Source organism: Aotus nancymaae, unplaced genomic scaffold, assembly GCF_030222135.1.
Source record: "Aotus nancymaae isolate 86718 unplaced genomic scaffold, 86718_ANA_hifiasm-v0.15.2.pri h1tg000036l, whole genome shotgun sequence".
Lineage (NCBI taxonomy): Eukaryota > Metazoa > Chordata > Mammalia > Primates > Aotidae > Aotus > Aotus nancymaae.
This window is the reverse complement of record NW_026988450.1, coordinates 49,168,773-49,189,980: the sequence shown is the minus strand read 5'-3', so window position 1 is coordinate 49,189,980 and position 21,208 is coordinate 49,168,773. Positions and strand designations below refer to the sequence as shown.

General features: G+C 35.9%; 1 protein-coding gene across 4 annotated transcripts in view; it reads left to right on the top strand.

The window, feature by feature from the left end:
* Nucleotides 1–20,675, top strand: part of RNF19A (ring finger protein 19A, RBR E3 ubiquitin protein ligase) — a 50,877-nt gene extending 30,202 nt beyond the window's left edge. For all 4 annotated transcript variants that reach the window (XM_012455837.2, XM_012455838.3, XM_012455839.3 and 1 more), the window contains exons 3-10: nucleotides 1,213–1,421; nucleotides 7,897–8,041; nucleotides 8,695–8,857; nucleotides 12,920–13,034; nucleotides 13,528–13,689; nucleotides 15,997–16,210; nucleotides 17,718–17,861; nucleotides 18,475–20,675. In XM_012455837.2, the coding sequence (XP_012311260.1) occupies nucleotides 1,213–1,421; nucleotides 7,897–8,041; nucleotides 8,695–8,857; nucleotides 12,920–13,034; nucleotides 13,528–13,689; nucleotides 15,997–16,210; nucleotides 17,718–17,861; nucleotides 18,475–19,165 (1,843 nt within the window). In that variant the 3' untranslated portion in view covers nucleotides 19,166–20,675. The remainder of the gene's footprint in view (nucleotides 1–1,212; nucleotides 1,422–7,896; nucleotides 8,042–8,694; nucleotides 8,858–12,919; nucleotides 13,035–13,527; nucleotides 13,690–15,996; nucleotides 16,211–17,717; nucleotides 17,862–18,474) is intronic.
* The last annotated feature ends 533 nt before the right edge of the window (nucleotides 20,676–21,208 follow it).

The window sequence follows — 21,208 nt, the reverse complement described above, 5'->3', positions numbered from 1 at the left end:
TTACATGTACTTACCCCAACTCTTTCCCTTCCCCAGTCCCCATTCCTAATCCTTGGCAACCACTAATCTGTTTGACATTTCAAAAATATCATATAAATGGAATCATACAGTATGTAACATTTTGAGATTAACTTTTTTCACTCAGAGTAATTATCTGAAGATTCACCTAACGTGTTACTTGTATCAGTACTTTCTTTATTGGTGATAGTGTGCATGCAGTATAGCTTATTTAACCATTTACCGTTTGAAAGTCATCTAAGTCATCTGGGCTCATTCCAGTTTTGGCTATTATGAAGTTGCTGTGAACATTAGTGTACAAGTTTTTGTGTGAGCACAAATTTTCATTTGTCTGGGATAAATGCCAAAGAATGCCCAGAATTTAAGTCATAAGTTTTTAAAGTGTCAGAAATATTAACTCGGAGAAAGGTATTAGTGCTAGTCATGAATCTACAGTTCTCAGTCTTTAATCTGAAGCCACAAAAAGAAAAGAAACCAGTTTGTGTATTTTTTGGCAGGAGATTGGCACCAAAGACCACTTTAGCCATGCATCTTAGAAAGAAAAATGTGAGACTTCTACATAGATACAAGATATCACAAAATTTATAAGTTGACACAATATGCCATTACCTGACAATTATAACTTACATATAGTCATTACAATTTTCAACAGGTAATCTTTTTTCTTTAAGAATTTCCACTTTAACAAGTAATTGTAGAAAATCAGAAATGTATTAACTTATAATCAAGAAAATTAAAACTCAATACCAAGAAAACCACTATTAAGATTTTTAGTGTATTTCCTTCCATTTTTGTGTGCATACAGTACTGTACTAATTTAATATGGTGGTTATAAAATTGGGATTAGGCCAAATGCAGTTTGGTATCTTACTTAAAAGTTGAGGGAGAGGGGCAAGAGTTGAAAAACAGTATACTCACTGGGTAGTGTGTTCACTATTTGGGCGACAGAATCATTAGAAGGCCAAACCTCAGCATCATGCAGTATACATACTTGTGTAACAAACTTGCTCATATATCCCCTGAATCTTTAAAAAAAAAAAAAAAAACCTGAAAATTAATGTTTTGTTTTTATGACTGTTTGCTAATGTATAAATAGAAAATGTTTTTCAGGAATAACATTTAGTTGGATACTTTTTGAAATGAGTACCTCTTGTTTTATGTTGCATTTTAAATCATTTTTCTTGTTCTTTCAAGATATGCTGTGATAGCATTTGGATGTGCCAGCTGTCCAAAATTAACTTGTGGACGAGAGGGCTGTGGAACAGAGTTTTGCTACCACTGTAAACAGATTTGGCACCCCAACCAGACCTGTGATGCTGCTCGACAAGAGAGAGCCCAGAGCTTACGTTTGAGAACTATACGTTCTTCATCCATTAGTTACAGTCAAGAGTCTGGAGCAGCAGGTATTTATGTCTAATTTTTTTCTAATAAAATATTTGACACAGAACACGAGTTATTTTTTTAAAGTTAAGTATTCCTGTTTTCCTTTGACTTTCCAGAAATGTTTTTAAGTGCATTTCTATCCCAGAAGCACTCATTCTTTCCTATGAAAGAAAGTGATTCTGAAATTGGAAAAATTTTATTGTCCAAAAAAAGGAAAAAAGGAAGTGTCGTGATAATTTATATAACTGATAGCCAGAGATGGTCTGAAACTGTTGATTATAAAGGTATTTGGCCAGGCACAGTGGATCACGCCTGTAATCCCAGCACTTTGGGAGGCTGAGGCAGGCGGATCACTTAACCAGGAGTTTGAGAACGGCCTGGCCAACATGGTGAAACCCCATCTCTAAGGAAATTAGCCAGGCATGGTGGTGTGCACCTGTAATCCCAGCTCCTTGGGAGGCTGAGGCAGGGGAATTGCTTGAACCCGGGAAGTGGAGGTTGCAGTGAGCAGAGATCATGCCACTGCATTTCAGCCTGGGCAATAAAGTGAGACTCTGTCTCAAAAAAAAAAAAAAAAAAAAAAAAGATATCTTACATAAAATGTACCAAATATTTCTAATGAAATATTAATTTAAAATATATCATCTTTATATTATTTCTGATTATATAAATATCACAGAATCAGATTTGAAATGGTATTTATTGTTGGAATCATTTTCATTTAAATATTTTACGAAATGCATTTTTCATTTGCAGATGTCTCATCCAATCCTAGGATCAAGGATATAAAAATTATACTGTCCAGGTGTGGTGGCTCATGCCTGTAATCCCAGCACTTGGGGAGGCCAAGGCGGGAAGATAGCTTGAGGCCAGGAGTTTAAGACCAGCCTGGGCAACATAGTGAGACTCCGTCTCCATTGAAAAAAAAATTAGCTTGATGTGGTGGTGTGCACCTGTAGTCCTAGCTATTCAGGAGGCTGAGGCAATTGGATCACTTGAGCCCAGGAATTTGAGGTTACAGTGTGCTGTGATCATGCCACTACATTCCAGCCTGGGCAACAGAGTGAGACCCTATTAAAAAAAAATCATACCTTTGTAGGGAGGACACTAAGAACTTTAAGTTGTCTTTGGTCCTTGGCCAGAAATTTAAGTTTTCTGGGGATCTATAAATGTACAATATATACATATCAGAAATCTCAAAAAAATTATTAAAAACATCTTCATGTTCTTTTAATAAAAATTCAAAAAAAATATTTTGTGTGATAGAAATATATTTATTGGAATTTTATTCCTTTTTGGAAAAAATATTTTTCTTGCTGAAATGACAGGGAAAAACTTGGAAAATACAGAAATTTTTCAAGAAAATAATTTATGTTTCTGCTATTAATCTGAGATAATCATGTACTTTATGCTACTAGAAAAAAAGTCTTATGAAATTTTAACACAGAATATTCAATATTTAATACTTTTGTAATGTAAATGTATTTTTATATTTGTTTGCTGATTGATTTGTTTCTATTTCCTTTCCTAAAGATTTGTGGAACTCAAAGGTATTAGTATTAATTTGTAGGTATGGGTCCAGAAGCAATTCAGAAAGGACCTGAATATACCTAAACTGTTCCCTAAAGAGTCAGCAGTAGCCATTGGGTATTCACTTGGAAATGACATTCTTCTCTTCCAAGTAGGGGTGTATATTTATTGGTTACAGAACACACAGTCATATAGAGTAAGACAGAATGGACTCTGGAATCAGACTGCCTGAATTCAAATCTCACATTCTCTACTTATTCCTTGTGCAATCCTGAGCAAGTTACTTGTTTCATCTTTAAAATAAAGATACTGACTGGGCACAGTGGCTCATGTCTGTAATCCCAGCACTCTGGGAGTCTGAGGCAGGCGGATCACTTGAGATCAGGAGTTCGAGACCAGCCTAGGCAACATGGTGAAAACCCATCTCCACCAAAAAATACAAAAATTAGCTAAGCGTGATGGCAGGCATCTGTAATCCCCAGCTACTCAGGAGTCTGAGGCAGGAGAATCACTTGAACGCGAGAGGCAGAGGTTGCAGTGAGCCAAGATTGTGCCACTGCCTTGCAGCCTGGACGGCAGAGGGAGACTACGTCTCAAAAATAAAATAAAGATACTAATAATGCTTATGTTCATATACTTGAAACAGTTCCTGGCTCATAGGAAGTGCTTTTGCTATATGAGGTAGGGGAACTTAGAGAAACCACCGTCACTTTATAGAGATTTAAGTATGTATGGGCCATCATTAAATTAAAAAATGACAGAAATTGCTTGTATTATTTTTTTTAAATAAACATCATGATTTAGTTATCCAAATGAATATTGGTCTTCCTCCAAGTAGTCACCATAAGAGTTTTTGTGTTTATTTCAGCAGTGCTTCCCTGGAATGCCTCATTGGCATAACCTTTAGGTAATGTCAGTTTAGTATCAGTTTGATTTGACAGTTTAGTTTCTGAGAATGACTAAAAGTTCCTTTAGAGCTAAGTCTAACAGAGTATCATACCAGGTTGAATTATTGGTTTGGGATGGATCCAAAGTAAGATGTGACTATGTGATCATTAGTAATTTTTTTTATATATGTATAAAAGAGCCCTTTGAAAGTAATTATGAAAGAAAACCTTGCCAAATGATTTGAGCCAAACAGTAACATTGTTGGAATAAATAATCTCAAGGTGATTGTTTTAAAAAATAAATTTCATTTGGAATTTGTTCCATGTTTGTTTAAAAATATTGGCTGGGCATGATGGTTCACATCTGTAATCCCAACACTTTGGAAGGCCAAGGCTGGAGAATCACTTCAGCCCAGGAGTTTGAGACCAGCCTAGGCAAAATGGTGAGACTCCATCTCTACCAAAAATTTAAAAAAATTGGCCAGGCGTGGTGGTGTACACCTCTGGTCCCAGCATCTCAGGAGGCTGATGTGGGAGGATCGTTTGAGCCTAGGAAGACAAAGCTGCAGTGAAATGTTATTGTGCCACTGCACTCTAGCCTGGGTAACAGAGCGAAACCCTGTTCTGAAACAAAAGGAAGAATTAAAAGTACATTGAGGGCTGGGTGCCGTTGCTCACACCTATAATCCCAGCACTTGGGGGTGCCAAAGTGGGCAGATGGCTTGACTCAGGAGTTTGAGAGCAGCCTGGCCAACATGATGAAACTCCATCTCTACTAAAAATACAAAAACTAGCCAGGCATGGTGGTGTGCACCTGTAGTCCCAGCTACTTGGGAGGATTGCTTGACCCTGGGAGGTGGAGGTTGCAGTGAGCTGAGATCGCACCACTGCATGCTAGCCTGGGCAACAGAACAAGACCCTATTTCAAAAAAAATAAAAAGTGTAGTGAACTTGGCTTCTCACAGACTTGTAGAAAGTGAAAAAGGAAGCTACCATCTAAATGGTTTTATTTATTACCGTTATTCCAGGTATTTTGGTATTGTTTTCTGTATCATGATAAGTTTAAAAACTAGTTTTACTTTTAATATTAATTGGTATAATAATTAGTTGGTTTTTTCCTAATCAGTTACTAAAGATAAACGTATGCTTAGTTACATAAAGTACATTAGTATTTGTATTTGTAAAATAGCATAATATTTATTTATTTATTTATTTATTTTTTTTTTTGAGACCGAGTTTCGCTCTTGATACCCAGGCTGGAGTGCAATGGCGCGATCTCGGCTCACCTCAACCTCCGCCTCCTGGGTTCAGGCAATTCTCCTGCCTCAGCCTCCTGAGTAGCTGGGATTACAGGCACGCGCCACCGTGCCCAGCTAATTTTTTGTATTAGTAGAGACGGGGTTTCACCATGTTGACCAGGATGGTCTCGATCTCTTGACCTCGTGATCCACCCACCTCGGCCTCCCAAAGTGCTGGGATTACAGGCGTGAGCCACCGCGCCCGGCCATAATATTTATATTATAATGTTTACATTTGTCTTTAAACTGTGACAGTACTGCATCCACTTGAGGTTCTTTCTTATAGCTACTAGGAGGTTTATGCACTTGGAGTTAAATTTTAAATGAACTACATATTTTTCATTTTTGTTACTATAGTTTTCCCATTTTATAAAAATAAAATATTTAATTGGCTTCCCACTCCTGCCTCTGTCCCCTTACCACTACCACCCTAAGAGATAATCATTGTAAACATTTGAGACATGCTGTTTTGTAACCTGTTGTTTTTCTTAATGTGGCAATGGCCCATATTTTAGCAGTAAACAAAAAGATAATCAAAGAAGACAAAAGCTTTGCCAAACACTGTAAATAGAAATAGGAAGCTTTTTCATATCAGGGAACTATGGCTAATTGATTCTTGGGGAATGGGAGATCAGTTGACCATAAACAATTTCCTTTAGGATTTTTGCATTATGAGGGTATTTGGAGATAAACATATCATCCTATAATGTGCACAGTAAATTTTTCCTAATTTGTTGCTTTGAGGAAAGAGACAAAGCAAACTAAACAGCCTTTCATAGATGAATAAGTAAACAGAGAGTGAAAGATGTGGGTACAAGTATATAGAGACCTATCAAAAATACATTGCTTGTGGTTTTCATTCTCTAACATGTAATTTTAGCATATTAAAAGGCTGTTTTGTGTTTTTAGAACGGTAAGAATAAATGGGGATGTTACCTTTCAGTTTGTTCCAAAGATTGCATGCATCAGAACCAAAGCTTGAGTCTCTTTACTCCCCCATCTAATTGAGATATCTGCTACTTGAGTATACTCTGGAATGAGGAAGTTTATCAGTTAACATCTACTTAAGCAGATAGGATTAGCATTTCTTTAATTTGGTATACTACATGTTGTATCAGGCATAAAAGCTAGCTTTTTTTCATTTATACCCCAATGTTTAAAATTGTTAAATGCAGACTTTATGTTCTTTAATTTAAATCATGACTTATGGTTATTTTTAGTTTTTATATTCTAGTAATTATCTTGGTCTGGCTGCTTAGAGTTAGCAGTTTGCTCAAAATTGCTTGAATCATTAAAATACTAATTGTGAGCATTGGCCAGTTTTTAAGTTAAAAAAAAAAAAAAGCAGTTTTGGTCCTAGAAGAAGCACTAAGGAAACCTGAATTAATGATAAAGCACAGGTAAAGTTTGACCATAAAACTTGTAGAAAGAATAGACTATAGCTTAATGCTTGTAATGTTAGAAATTGGAACAAATACTTAAATTCAGTAGTTAGCACTATAAATATCTTTTCTAAACTGTGAGCAGTTAGAAAATATAGCTGGCTAATAGTAAAGTAATTACAAGTTGCTGTTTAAACAGATGCCAGCATGCAAAATAGTTGTATAATTTTCCTGGTTATACTTGATTTTTAACTTGATAATATTGTGCATTGTAACCATATTATTATACAAAGAGCATATACGAACAACATTTGAGTAAATGAGTGCATAAATGAATAAAAAGGATAAAGACAATTAATTTAAAAGTCATGAGCATAACTAACAATGATTGCTTTTATTCTGAAACTGTTTTCCACGGTTTGTAACCATATGACCCTTCCTTAATCTCTTCCTTCCTTCCTTGTGTTCTGTATACTGATTCTTTGCAAGGTCCATCTCTCTTTTGTATGAAGTAAAATACTGGGAAAAGGCTGCTTTTCTAAAGATACGTGTTTTGCTATTTTTTTTTTTTTTTTTTTTTTTTTTTTTTTGAGACGGAGTTTCGCTCTCGATACCCAGGCTGGAGTGCAATGGCGCGATCTCGGCTCACCGCAACCTCCGCCTCCTGGGTTCAGGCAATTCTCCTGCCTCAGCCTCCTGAGTAGCTGGGATTACAGGCACGCGCCACCGTGCCCAGCTAATTTTTTGTATTAGTAGAGACGGGGTTTCACCATGTTGACCAGGATGGTCTCGATCTCTTGACCTCGTGATCCACCCACCTCGGCCTCCCAAAGTGCTGGGATTACAGGCTTGAGCCACCGCGCCCGGCCTGTTTTGCTATTTTTATGGTGCTTGTAATTGATATAATTAGAAGTAAATTCATAGTGCTTTGGATATAGCACCTCAGATTAATATCAAATTGTCACCTCCTGTTAGTGTTTATTCACTAAAGGAATAGTATACAAAACGTGTACATTTGAATTAAGGGAAGATGGTTAGAAAAGTTCTAGAACCAGGAAGTTCCACTCAGAAGACTTCTATGGGACCAGGACAAAGACAAACTTTACTACGTAGTTTATAATTTGCCTAGAGCTGTCCTTGATTCTCCTTTCTCTATTTATTTTTTGTTATTCTTTGTTCTTACTGTTTTACTATGTTTGAAAAATGTTTATGACTTGATATTTTAATGTAAAATGTATTCTCTTAGAAGGGAAGAAAAAATGCTTTATATACTAAAAACAGCACGCTAAAGCTGTGAGTTAGCAAACTATCTACATCTTAAGATTTTCTGTAAACTGCCAGAAGTTATTTTTAGACCAGTTTTATATACTTAATAGATTTCTCTTATGTTCCCAATAGCTGATGATATAAAGCCATGTCCACGATGTGCTGCTTATATAATAAAGATGAATGATGGGAGCTGCAATCACATGACATGTGCTGTTTGTGGTTGTGAGTTTTGTTGGTTGTGTATGAAAGAAATCTCAGATTTACATTATCTAAGGTAAGTTTATAGAAGGAGCTATTTATATGTAAATGTAATTTTATATTGTAAGACAAAATAACTTGTTTTTAAGAAGTATTATCCTAAGCATTTTTAAACTTGGTTTTGTAAGATACTTAAAGGAATTGATTTTATTCTAGTTACATAAATTTAAAAGAAACCAAGTCATTATGCTAGTTGTTTGGAATTAATAACTGGTCAAAAATAGGAAATGGGTATTTCCTCTTTTTGTTTTTGTTAAACTAGAATGCTAGTATGTAATACCCTGTGTAATTATGCTAGACCATAAATACTTCCATTTAATTTTCCCATACATAAATTTTGTCATTTAGGCTTCAGAGTGAGTTTATGATATAATCAGATAACTGATGCCTAAAAATATGCATGTTTTGTATTACTATTAAACTAGCAAGGGTTTGAGGGTAATGGAGGACTAGGGGTACATTTTTAACCTGAATCTCAGTTATCAGTATCTTGTTAATATAATTTATAGTGGTTTTTACCTAGTTTAATGAACTCAGAATTTAAAGAAAAGGGAAAAAACTCCTAAGTATGAGAAGTTTTTAAAAATAGTCATTGCTTTAATATATTGCATTGATTTGTTATTGTGGTGTTTTGCAGCAGTTACTTTACATTATAATTTTTTCCATTAGTCCATCAGGATGTACTTTTTGGGGGAAGAAACCTTGGAGCCGAAAGAAGAAAATATTATGGCAGCTAGGAACACTGGTTGGTGCTCCTGTTGGAATCGCCTTAATAGCTGGCATTGCTATTCCTGCAATGATTATTGGCATTCCTGTGTATGTGGGCCGCAAGGTAAAATGTTTACTTTTTGTTACTCCATTATCTTATTCTAAATCTTTAGGTGTATTCTTTTAGTATTGACGATTTTTTGCTTTGTTTTGGCTTTTTGTTTAGGCAAAGGGTATCTTTAGTTTCTTCAGTATAAAAGTTACTCTTTTATCATAAATTTTTAATGTTTGGCAAGCATATGTGAATACATATAAAGCAGACTTGCTTTAAAATTTTCTGAATCTGAAAATTTTAGTACAATTTGCATTATAAAACTAACTTTGAGTATAAAATATTGAAGGATACACACCTAAGATTTTTCTCATAGGTATATCCTTGTAAGGTCAGGTCTATAAAATCTTTTTAATGAAAGTTAATAGCTAAATAACACATGCTGTCTGGCAAAGAATAGCTAGTTCTTGAATTATTTCTGCTGCAGTTCAAAGCTGTTTTTTTTTTCTTGGATTACTGCTATTAATAAATACACTATTTTGCAAATTATAGCAATCTTGTCAAAGTCCAAACACCGGTGACTACCACTGGCCTCTAATTGATGAATTATATTTCATTAGTTAAGCAAATAATTCTTTTTTTAAGGGTTAATGGAATAATTTATGAGATCCTAAGAAATCTATTGTTGCCTAAATTAACAGAATCTCTGGATTGAGAAGTAACTTTAGAAATTTTCTTTGGTCCTTTCAGTAGGAGATGGCTAAAAGAAAAAAAATAACTTTCCTTTGGTATCCAAGAAGATCAAAAAAATTAAAACTTTTTTTAAAAAATTAAAAATTATCTAATCTCAACTCTGTACCCAAGCAGAACAGAGGATAACAATTTTTAAAAAGGGAACTGACAGGCCGTGTGTGGTGCCTCATGCCTATAATCCCAGCACTTTGAGAGGCCGAGGCAGGTGGATCACCTGAGGTCAGGAGTTCAAGACCAGCTTGGCCAACATGGCAAACCACATCTCTACTAAAAATACAAAAAAAAAAAAAACAATCCAGGCATGGTGGCAGATGCCTGTAATCCCAGCCTCCCAGAAGCTGAGGCAGGACAATCACTTGAACCCTGGAGGTGGAGGTTGCAGTCCAGCCTGCGCAACAAGAGCAAAACTCTGTCTCAAAAAAAAAAAAAAAAAGGAAACAGTCTGGGCATGGTAGCTCATTCCTATCATTGTAGCGCTTTGGGAGGCTGAGGCAGGAGGATCACTTGAGGCCAGTAGTTCAAGACCAGCCTGGACAACATAGTGAGACCCCATCTCTCTAAAAAATTTAAAAATTATCTGGGCATGGTGGCATGCACCTGTAGTCCCAACTACTTGGGAGGCTGAGATAGAAGAATTGCTTAAGCTGGGGAAGTGGAGGCTGCAGTGAACTGTGATCGTGCCACTTCAGCCTGGGCGATAGAGCAAGATCCTATCTCTAAAATAAAAAAAGGAACTAAAGGTTGTCATACCGTGTCATAGATGATGTATGTACTTTGACTCATTTTAACACTGCAGTAACCTCAATATTTTGGTGTGCCATGTGTATACCTATGCAACAATCTTACATGTTCTTCACATGTACCCCAAAACCTAAAAAGCAATTAAAAAAAATTTTGGTCTGTAATTGATATGCTAAAATATTGAGAGGAAAATTTATGTAATGTATCTTCAGTTACACAGAAAGAAACAGAGCTGAGATTTGAACTCAGATACGTGAATTCTTAATATAAGTTCCCTGATTAAGTTTTATTAGCTATTTGGGAACTTCAGTTATGGGAAAACCACTTCTGTTGTAAAATGGCTACTAATTGTTATAAAATTCTTACCTTGAGTCAGATACTGTTTGCCTTTGTTTCCTTTATTTCTATTTCTGACTTCTGGGACCAGACTCAGAATAAGGTTGATCCTCTTTCATGTAACAGCTGAATTTTTTATGTTCAACATACATTTTATAATCAGAATAATAATATATACAATTTCTTAAAAATTAATTTTGGGACTGATGACAAACATTTTTAAACCAAATATTTATTTCAAAAGGTTTTAAGTGAGTAAACCTGAACTTTAAAATTTGTTGGGGCATGTGTGGTGGCTCACGCCTGTAATCCTAACACTTGGGGAGGGTGAGGAGGGAGGATTGCATTAATCCAGGAGTTTTGAGACCAGCCTGGGCAACACAATGAGACCTTGTCTCTACAAAAAATTAAAACGTCAGCTGGGCATGATGGTGCATGCCTGTAGTCCCAGCTGCTAAGAAAGCTGGGGTGGGAGGATTGATTGAGCCCATGAGGTTGAGTCTGCAGTGAGCTGTGATCCTGCCACTGCACTCTAGTCTCAGTGACACAGAGAGCCCCTATCTCCAAAAAAGAGAGAAAATAAAAAATTTCAAAATATAGTAGCTGATTATAATTTTTCATGTAGTTTTTCAAAGCAAGGTTTTGCTGAAAACAAAACTATTTATTCAGATACTTAGGAAAAGAAAGACTGTTGTACCACATGTACCTATAAATAATTTATAGAGGAGAGATTATTTACCTCATTGTTCAGGTCATAGGGTACAGTTACAGGCTTCCTTTTTTCAAACATGTACCCAGAGCGTTGTAAATGAATGAATTAGTTTTCCGTTGAAATAGTGTTCTGTGGTGCTTGGGATCCCAACCAACCCAGGAAAACCTACTAAGTCAATAAAGTACCCAAAAGCTGAGCCTTCACTTAACAATTAAAAAATAGAAAATGCAGCAAAAAATTGTAAACAGAAAAATTAAGTTGAACCAGAAATAGTGGGATGATGTGATCACTGTAATCGAACATTGGTGCTTGAAGCTGAAAAATTTTCTGGAAGACTTCTTTCTCTTGGCAGCCTGCCTTTGCAAGTCAGCTCCATCAGTTGTTGCTTTGCCTTTTCTCTTCTTCAGTGCTAAGTTTCCCAGGAATGGGAGTGGGGAGGAGCAGGAATTAGCTGCAGTACTGAAGGATAATGAAAGGCACCCTGGGAAGGTCTGCCATCTCTGCCTGCATGGACTGTGTAGGGAAGTGAGGAGGCTCATTTACAAGGAACCTCTAGTCAATGCTGGGAAACAGGATTCTGACTAGGAAATAGAAAGGTTTCTCATCCCATACCCGCATCACCCACCTTCCACCCCAATTTTTCCACTGTTTTATATATCCCACAACACTCCTCATACTTTACAGCCTTCCAAAGGCTAAAGGTATTATTACACCATGTAATAATAGATTATTTTATAAATCTCACCTGTAATATTGTTTATAAGTCATTTTATTTTAGAGAGTCCCCATACTTTTGAGGCTGTTGTGAATCTGTCTTGGAACAGCCCTTGCAAACCATGAAAATAAAGATGTCAAAGTTCATATAATTTCTCAAGCTACTTTTTAATCACTGCTTCTATGATGATATCAGATTCTGCTTATTAACACCTGTCCTGTACAGAGATGCTGAGTGAATTCAATCCTGTCCTCTGTTAGCCATTATTTATCGTCTTTTTTGTTTCTCTGCCCTTTACTTTGAGCTATAAATGAAAGCCCTGGATTTTGAGTAATTTGTCAATGTTTGTCTTCATAAAAAGGGATCTGAGAAAAAATCATTCTGTTTAATTATACTTATTTATTAGAAATGGTTTTTAAGGTCAATTTTTTAAAAAAAAACCTTTCCCAGAAGCCAATTTTTACCATTTAGACAATCTTCTTTAGAAAGAAACCTTTAGAATACCAGAAGTATCCTGTTAGTGAACCACGTAACTCATAACTGTGTTGAAAATGATAATCTTAATTTATTTCTCTTTGCTCAATACATAATTACACTACTTTTGATTAAAATTATAAAGACTACTTTCACTCAAGACTTTTAAGCACAAAGTAAAATCTGTTAAATCACTCTCTTAAGCAAATTATTTATAAGGAGCAAATTATTTGTGAGATTATACTGATAGTTTAAGGACACCAGTAAGTTTACCTTGAACTAAGATACTCAGCTATGAACTTTTTTGAAAAACAACTTTAGCAAGTATAGGTCTTTTTCAACTAAGTTAAATTATAATGTATTTTTCTCTTTAATCCCCTACCCCTATTTTTATTAATTCAAGATTCACAATCGCTATGAAGGCAAGGATGTTTCAAAGCACAAACGGAATTTGGCCATAGCAGGTGGTGTAACGTTGTCTGTAATCGTGTCTCCAGTAGTAGCTGCAGTGACTGTAGGTAAGAAAATGCTGAAAAGTACTAATTACCTAAAATTTTATGGAGTTAAAGTTTTGTGGAAGGATTTTTAAAAAACAAAGTGTTTGAAGAGAAGACATTTCCTTCTTTGTTTTTTAATTTAAGGGCAAATTTAATTAAATTAATTAAATTGAGCCTACATTAAGTCTTTCTTTGGTGAGAGTAGTTGGTAAATTGTTAGTGGCTAATACCCTTTCCCCTCTACTCCACCCCAAGTGCAGTTCAGAGGCCTGGTACTTCAAAAGAAAAAAGTTTACATCTCTCTTTTTTTCTCCTCATGTGGGTTACCTGAAAGACTGGGAACTTTGAATTTGCTTAACAACTGGGTAAATCTACTTTTGGCAAATGTTCCGGCCAACTCTTCAGAACCCAGGCACTTTTCTCTGTATGCCTCTGTTGAAAAGACTTTCTAAAACTCATGTTTCTGTGGGTTACTTTGTTGTTGTTTGTAATGATTGATTTAATTTCTCTTTAGGTATTGGTGTTCCTATTATGTTAGCTTATGTCTATGGCGTTGTTCCAATTTCTCTTTGTCGAAGTGGAGGTTGTGGAGTCTCAGCAGGCAATGGAAAAGGAGTCAGGATTGAATTTGATGATGAAAATGATATAAATGTTGGTGGAACTAACACAGCTGTAGGTAAGTCCTTTAAGCAAAGGAAGAAAATGTGCCTATTAACAGTGTAAGTAGTGGGGAGGCCAGAGATAACATGCAAGTCAGAATTTCCGTTGCCCTCCTTTTACTAGGCGTAATAGTATTCATTCAGAAGTACATCCGTGAATAAATTGCCAAGGAGAAGTGTGTGGATGAAAGAGGTGGGGGTAATTTTGGGTACCTGACCTCTAATGGGAATATAATGTCTTAGAAATCATAAACTTTTCATCTTAAATTTTGCCTGAAACATTACAAATCATTAAGTAAAGGATATGAAGAGAAATACAGTTCAAAAAGAAATACAGATGCCCAATAAGTCAAAAATATCTTCAACTCAATGTTATTCAAAGAAATGTGAATTAGTATAGTAACTGGCAGAGATGAAGAATTAAAAAAGCCTTCATAGACTGCCAGTAGGAGTATGTCAGTAAACCTTTTTTTTAAAGTGCATGTTCTATATTCTAGCAATTCTTGTTTTAGAAATTTGTTATAGGGAAATAATCAGGCAGATGTGTAAAGATAATGCCTACTCTCTTATCTCCCATTTTCTCTTGAACTCACCTCAGTCAGACTTTTGTCCCTACCACTCCAGAATTTTATTTCTGCTATTCACTAAAGCAGAGTCACCAGTGCCCTCCATGTAACTTAATACAGTGGTCAGTTCTTGGTCCTCATCTTCATGTAACAGTCTATCTGACATGATAGACTCTACCCTTCTTGAAATACTTCACTTTTCTTCTGAGAAACCACTTAACCATATTTCCTGGCCACTTCATCTAATTCGTCTTTGCTGGTTCATTTTCCTCTTCTGACTTCTAAATGTTTGTTTCCCAGGACTCAGTTCTCAGAATTCTTTTCTTATCTACACTTTTGCCATAGGTAATCTTGTCTATTAAATAATATATAGACTGACCTCTCTCTAAATTTATATCTAGGCTAGAACTCTCCCCTGAACTTCAAACTGCATGTCTAACTTTGCTCTTGATCTGCACTTGAATGTCTAACAAGAATGTCAAGCTTTACTTGTCTGTAGCCAAATTTTTTGCTCTAAAATCTGTTCTTCCCTCCATCCTCCTTAACTCAGTAAGTAGCTTCTCCATTCTTCCTATTGCTTGGGCCAAAAACCTTCCCTTACGATGCCTCCCTCTTTTCCCTCATGTCCTACATCTGATCTGTCAGCAAATTCTGCTGCTTCCTTCAATATTTAGCTATAATCCAACCACTTCTTACTCTCTTCACTGCCCTTCCCTTAGTTCAAGCTACTATCCTTTTTCCTGGGCAATTGTTAATAGCCTCTTAACTGCTCTGTCAACTTCTCAGCTTCTCTTCACTATTCCATAGTGCAGCCATAGTCACATGCCTAAACCCTGTCAGATGATGTCTTTCTTATGCTCAAAACTTCCCCAATGCCTTCTAACTATCCTGGGGAAGAAAATCCAAATTCCTTATCATAGCCCAAAAGGCCACACATGATCTGCCCCAGCTGTGTCTCTGAGCTCGTCTCTCATCACCCTCCTATTTTATACCACTCTCACTTGATTTTTGAGGGTGCCAAGCGTGCTCCTACTTACAGGCTTTTAAACTTGCAGTTCTCTCTGCCTGGAATACTCTTTCCCTAGAAAAATTAATGGCTCACTTTTTTACTTCATTTGTCTCTACAAGTATTACCTTATCAAAGAGTCCTTCCCTCATCACATCATATAAAATGACACACAGCCATGTACATACATGCACTTCTCATCACTCTTCTCCCCTTTACTCTCTTGTATTTTTCCTCATAGCATTTATCACCATGTGATTGAGTATATAATAGGAACTCAAATATGGTGCAAATAAATGACTCCTTCAATACAAAACGTATGAGAGATACTATAAAATTGGGACATGGTCTTTCCAGATCTTAATAATAGCTTGTAGACAGAACTGTGGGATATATCTAGAAATCAATGTTTAGCCCATTCTTATTGACCTAGAGAATAATAAGCTCTTTAAATGACACCCTTAATGAAAACTGTCACATAATTTTCCTCTGAAGTCAGCTATATTTTTCAACAATCAGATTCTTTATAGAACTCCTAAAATCTGGGTTTTTGAAAAAAAGAAACTAGTGACCATTTTAAATGAGGGCTTTATTCCGACTGCTTCTAGTGGACTAGCCTGAAAAAAATATTTTTCCATATCTGTGTATATTTTATACCTTATATAATGTCCTCTCTGAAATCATGGAGGAATTTAAGAAGGGGAAAATTGATAATCATACTTACTTAGTTTCTTTGAAATATTTGCATTTAGATACAACATCAGTAGCAGAAGCAAGACACAACCCTAGCATAGGGGAGGGAAGTGTTGGTGGGCTGACTGGCAGTTTGAGTGCAAGTGGAAGCCACATGGATCGAATAGGAGCCATCCGAGACAACCTGAGTGAAACGGCCAGCACCATGGCACTAGCTGGAGCCAGTATAACGGGGAGTCTGTCAGGAAGTGCCATGGTAAACTGTTTTAACAGGTGTGTGTTTTGGTTTGGTTTGGTTCTGCCTTCTGGTAATTACAAATTATTAATTAGGTGAGAATTTTGAACATAAAGCATGATGATTATATACAACCCTACTATGTGGAGGTTCAAAATAGTAATGTTAAAAATGAAATTTGGGACCAGGTGCAGTGGCTCACACCTGTAATCACAGCACTTTGGGAAGCCAGGCGTGTGGACTGCCTGACCTCAGGAGTTCGAGACCAGCCTGGGCAACATGGCAAAACCCCATCTCTACTAAAAAATACAAAAAATTAGCCAGGTTTGGTGGCATGCACAGCTGCTCAGGAGGCTGAGGTAGGAGGATCACTTGAGCCTGGTACGGGGAGGTTGAATTCAGCTGAGATCACACCACTGAACTCCAACCTGAGTGACAGTGAGACCCCGTCTCAAAAAAAAAAGAAAAAGGAAAAAAGAAATTTGATGGTAGACTTCTAAGGCTAAGGAATAACATTCTGCCAGTTTTTTCACTGTCCTTCTCAGATTTTATATTATAAATCATTGCTGCAGCTGCTTCAGTAGACATAGAAGCAAAGGCAATATTTAAGCCTAGATCTTACCTCTGTGGGTAACAACAGCTGGATATTAGGAGATGGGACTTTGGCTGAGTCCCCAGGAATGTGTGAACTGGGATCGGAATAATTGACTAGGGGCCTTTTATGTATTAATGCTTGCTTACTTTGTTCTTACCAAGTCTTTTATCAATAGCTGTGTAGATAAGTAGGAAAAATTATCTTCCCTTGTTTCTCTTTATTTCATTATTTTTCACTTATGCTAAGCCTTGCTTTTTTAAATGTAGGGGAGAGAGAATACATGAATTAAAAGAAAAATCAGACATATTTATCTTATTTTTTAGGTAGTTTGCATTTAAATACAAACTCTTAAGTTATAGTGGCATATATAACCTCTTTTTAAAAAGGCAAATGTTGGTGGGGCTCGGTGGTTCACAACTATAATCCCAGTACTTTGGGAAGCCAAGATAGGAGGATAGTTTGAGGCCAGGAGTTTCCAGCCTGGGCAACATAATGAGACCCTGTGTCTAATATATATAAATAAATAAAATATTAAAAGGCAGGTATTATTTATAGAGCCATTTTTAATATAGATGCCGAGGATTTTTGTATTCATTGATCTGTCATGTTTAATAATGTATTCTAACTTCATGTTTTGCATTGAAACATTACAAAGTGCCATATCCTGAGTGAGAATAATGGAGCACATTTAAGTGAAAATCCTCTGTGTCCTTTTTGTGTTATTCTATTACTACCTTACTTGGCAGACAACTAGTTTTTCCCATTTTATTTGGTTGGGTGGTACTATTCAGTGTGCTGAAGTAAACTTTGAATTAAATAAAAGGAAATAAAAAAATAATGGTTCCTAAAATAGCTTCTGGTTACTAGGGTTCTTAACTGAATTATTTAGAGATATTACAGTAGTGCTGACATTAAATATAATTTTGGTTATTTCATACCCTCCCTTTAAGGTTGGAAGTTCAAGCAGATGTACAGAAAGAACGATACAGTCTAAGTGGAGAATCTGGCACAGTCAGCTTGGGAACAGTTAGTGATAATGCCAGCACCAAAGCAATGGCAGGATCCATCCTGAATTCCTACATCCCATTGGACAAGTAAGGAAAAAATTGTTATAAAATTGAAAGGATTTTTAAAATTAATTTTAAAGGAATAATTCTTATCATTAGACAAGTTACCAGTGAAAAATGACTACCAACTATTAAGTTCTCTAAGAAAACAGTGAGCTGTCCAGAGTAGGCAAATCTGTATAGATCATAAAGTGGATTTGTGGTTGCCAAGGGCTGGAAGAGGGAAGAATGGAAACTGTGACTGCTAATGGGTACAAGGTTTCTTCTTGGGATGATGAAATGTTCTGAAATTAGGTAGTGGTGATGGTTGCACAGCTCTGATCACAACTAAAAATCACTGAATTGTACCCTTTAAACAGGGAATTATATCAGAAGAACAGAATAAAGCTGTTCTTTAAAAGGTAGCATAGTGCCTAGAACAGCATAAGTAATAAATGTATCTACTACTATTTAAAAAATTGAAGCATTATAAAGAGTTCTCTTATTTCAAGTACATTTTTTTAAGTAGAACGTGTCTTGCGTTAAGATGATCTGATAGCTTACATATAGTCTGAATTTTCCGTGCAGAAACCCTTCCCCTAGTCATCTGAACAAAAAGAAGTCAGAAATTATGTTTGTATTTGTTACTCTTATGTTTCAGAGAAGGCAACAGTATGGAGGTGCAAGTAGATATTGAGTCAAAGCCATCCAAATTCAGGCACAACAGTGGAAGCAGTAGTGTGGATGATGGCAGTGCCACCCGAAATCATCCTGGTGGTTCGTCCAGTGGCTTGCCTGAAGGTAAATCTAGTGCCACCAAGTGGTCCAAAGAAGCAACAGCAGGGAAAAAATCAAAAAGTGGTAAATTGAGGAAAAAGGGTAACATGAAGATAAATGAGACCAGAGAGGACATGGATGCACAGTTGTTAGAGCAACAAAGCACGAACTCAAGTGAATTTGAGGCTCCATCCCTCAGTGACAGTATGCCATCTGTAGCAGATTCCCACTCTAGTCATTTTTCTGAATTTAGTTGTTCTGACCTAGAAAGCATGAAAACTTCTTGTAGTCATGGTTCCAGTGATTATCACACCCGCTTTGCTACTGTTAACATTCTTCCTGAGGTAGAAAATGACCGTCTGGAAAATTCCCCACATCAGTGTAGCATTTCTGTGGTTACCCAAACTGCTTCCTGTTCAGAAGTTCCACAGTTGAATCATATTGCTGAAGAACATGGTAACAATGGAATAAAACCTAATGTTGATTTATATTTTGGTGATGCACTAAAAGAAACAAATAACAACCACTCACATCAGACAATGGAATTAAAAGTTGCAATTCAGACTGAAATTTAGGCCCATAGATGCTGCAAAATAATTACCAGTGTACAACCTTGTTTGGAGCTGGTTGAACTACATGTGACTACTTTTAAGTTTCAAGTTACCAGCAAAAGCCGGGTTTCATTATCATAATGCAGATACATTTTCTGTGTTCAGCAAGGCATTGTGTGTCATGTGGATATTAGTTACCAAACTATGAAATGAAGGCTTTAAAAGTGCATTATTTTAAGGATAATAAATTTGAAGAGCAAAGCATGTTTTGTGTGTTTGCCACAAAACATTGCTTGAAGCACATACTTGTGTATTTAGAAATTGGTCTTAATTTATAATCAATATAAAATACTAATGCAATTCTACAGCATTCAAATGAAGAAAACTTGAGGCTTTAGGGATAAGTGGTTAGTGATATTTTGTTGAAACCACTAAGAGATAAGTTTAAAAGAACTGCATAGGTTACTCTCAGTATATGATACTCTTTGTAACATTTCTATTTATATGTGGGCATAAATTTCATTTTCTTTTCTTCATATGCAATGTGGTTATATAAAGCTTAGTGCAGCTCATTTGCTACCATTTGGATACTTAGACACTTTGAGCAAAATTGTGGCAGTTTTTGCACAACTTTGAAATAGAAATACCTGGTACTCTATCTTGTATATTGTTGATGCCATCTTAGAGGTAAAATGTAAGGTAAGTAATTAAGTATATGACAGCAACAAATAAGATATATAAAACTACACAATAAAATCCCATTAGGTTATAAGTATTACAAAAAAGTCACCTTTCTCTAAGGGGAAATTTGTACCCCATTGATTCTTGGTGCCTTTGGGATAGATTGGGTTTTAATGGCCTAGTTATTTGAGGATTTTGCTGTGGTGTTTTCCATGTCTTCTCTAGTCACCTTGGATTATATAGAAAAATACAGGAAATAGATAAACATGAATGTGATTAATAACAATGCTGAAGAAGTATTAGCCTACCAAAGACACACTCAGGCTTTAGTGAATAACTTTATATAACCTCAATTTTTAACACATGCGTATCTTCTCCAACCATGAAATCAAAGCACGGTGCAGAGCTTGTACCAAGTGAAAAAGGTCCATGTATGATTAGCATTATTTTATTTTGCTTTTGTTTATGGACAATGTTTAGCTGACATAAGCGGAAGTTGGCCAAAATACTACCTGTACTGTTAATTTCCTATGTAATTCACTTAAATAAAGCAGGTTAACCTCAATGATAGCAGTTAAAATATTCTATCTTACATATTTCTTTTAAGTATTACCATTATGGTGCTACTGAGCATTTTCTTTTGATAAAAAGAAAAATGCCATGGGCTGCAGTCTTCTTCCATCACTTTTCCCTACCAGGTCCATTAATATGCTTATAACACTAGTGCCCGTTATTTTATTTGATAATGCTTATTATGGTATTTGTATATTTGTTTGCATTCCAATTTTGTTCAATAATGAGTGTGTAAACTGCATATCTGAAATAAATGTAAATACTAATGTATTGCTCTCTTCTGGTGTGTGCACAAGTGTTTTTTTAATAAGAATGGGAGTATTCATTGGCCATATGGTGGTAGTCATAAATATTGTGAGCCATTGTGATGATTCTGCCTTCTGGTGTCAGCCCAAAGGGAAACAAGCGTTTGCTGAACTTTTCAACAGTGTTTAGAAACTACGCTTTCTTCCTAATTCCTGTCTTTCTACCAGAAAAAAAGATGCTGTATACATCATTGTAATTTTTTTTGAGTAAATTGGTTGAGTTTAACTTGAGTAAATGTATCTATCATTAAATCGTGAAGAGACATCAGTATTATAAATCCTCATCTTAGAAAAATGGAAAGATCAGATAACTTGGGAAAAGGGAGGAAAAAGTAAAAAGATCTTAAAAGACTATTTTAAGGGATTCTATTCTAGCAACATTAGATTATGAAACTGGAACCATTTAAATTCAAGCTAATTGTAATCAAATGGTTTCTATTCCTGTAGCTCTATAAAATGCATAGTTTTTCTGTTTCTCTGGTCCATAGTTAACACTTCATGAAAATAA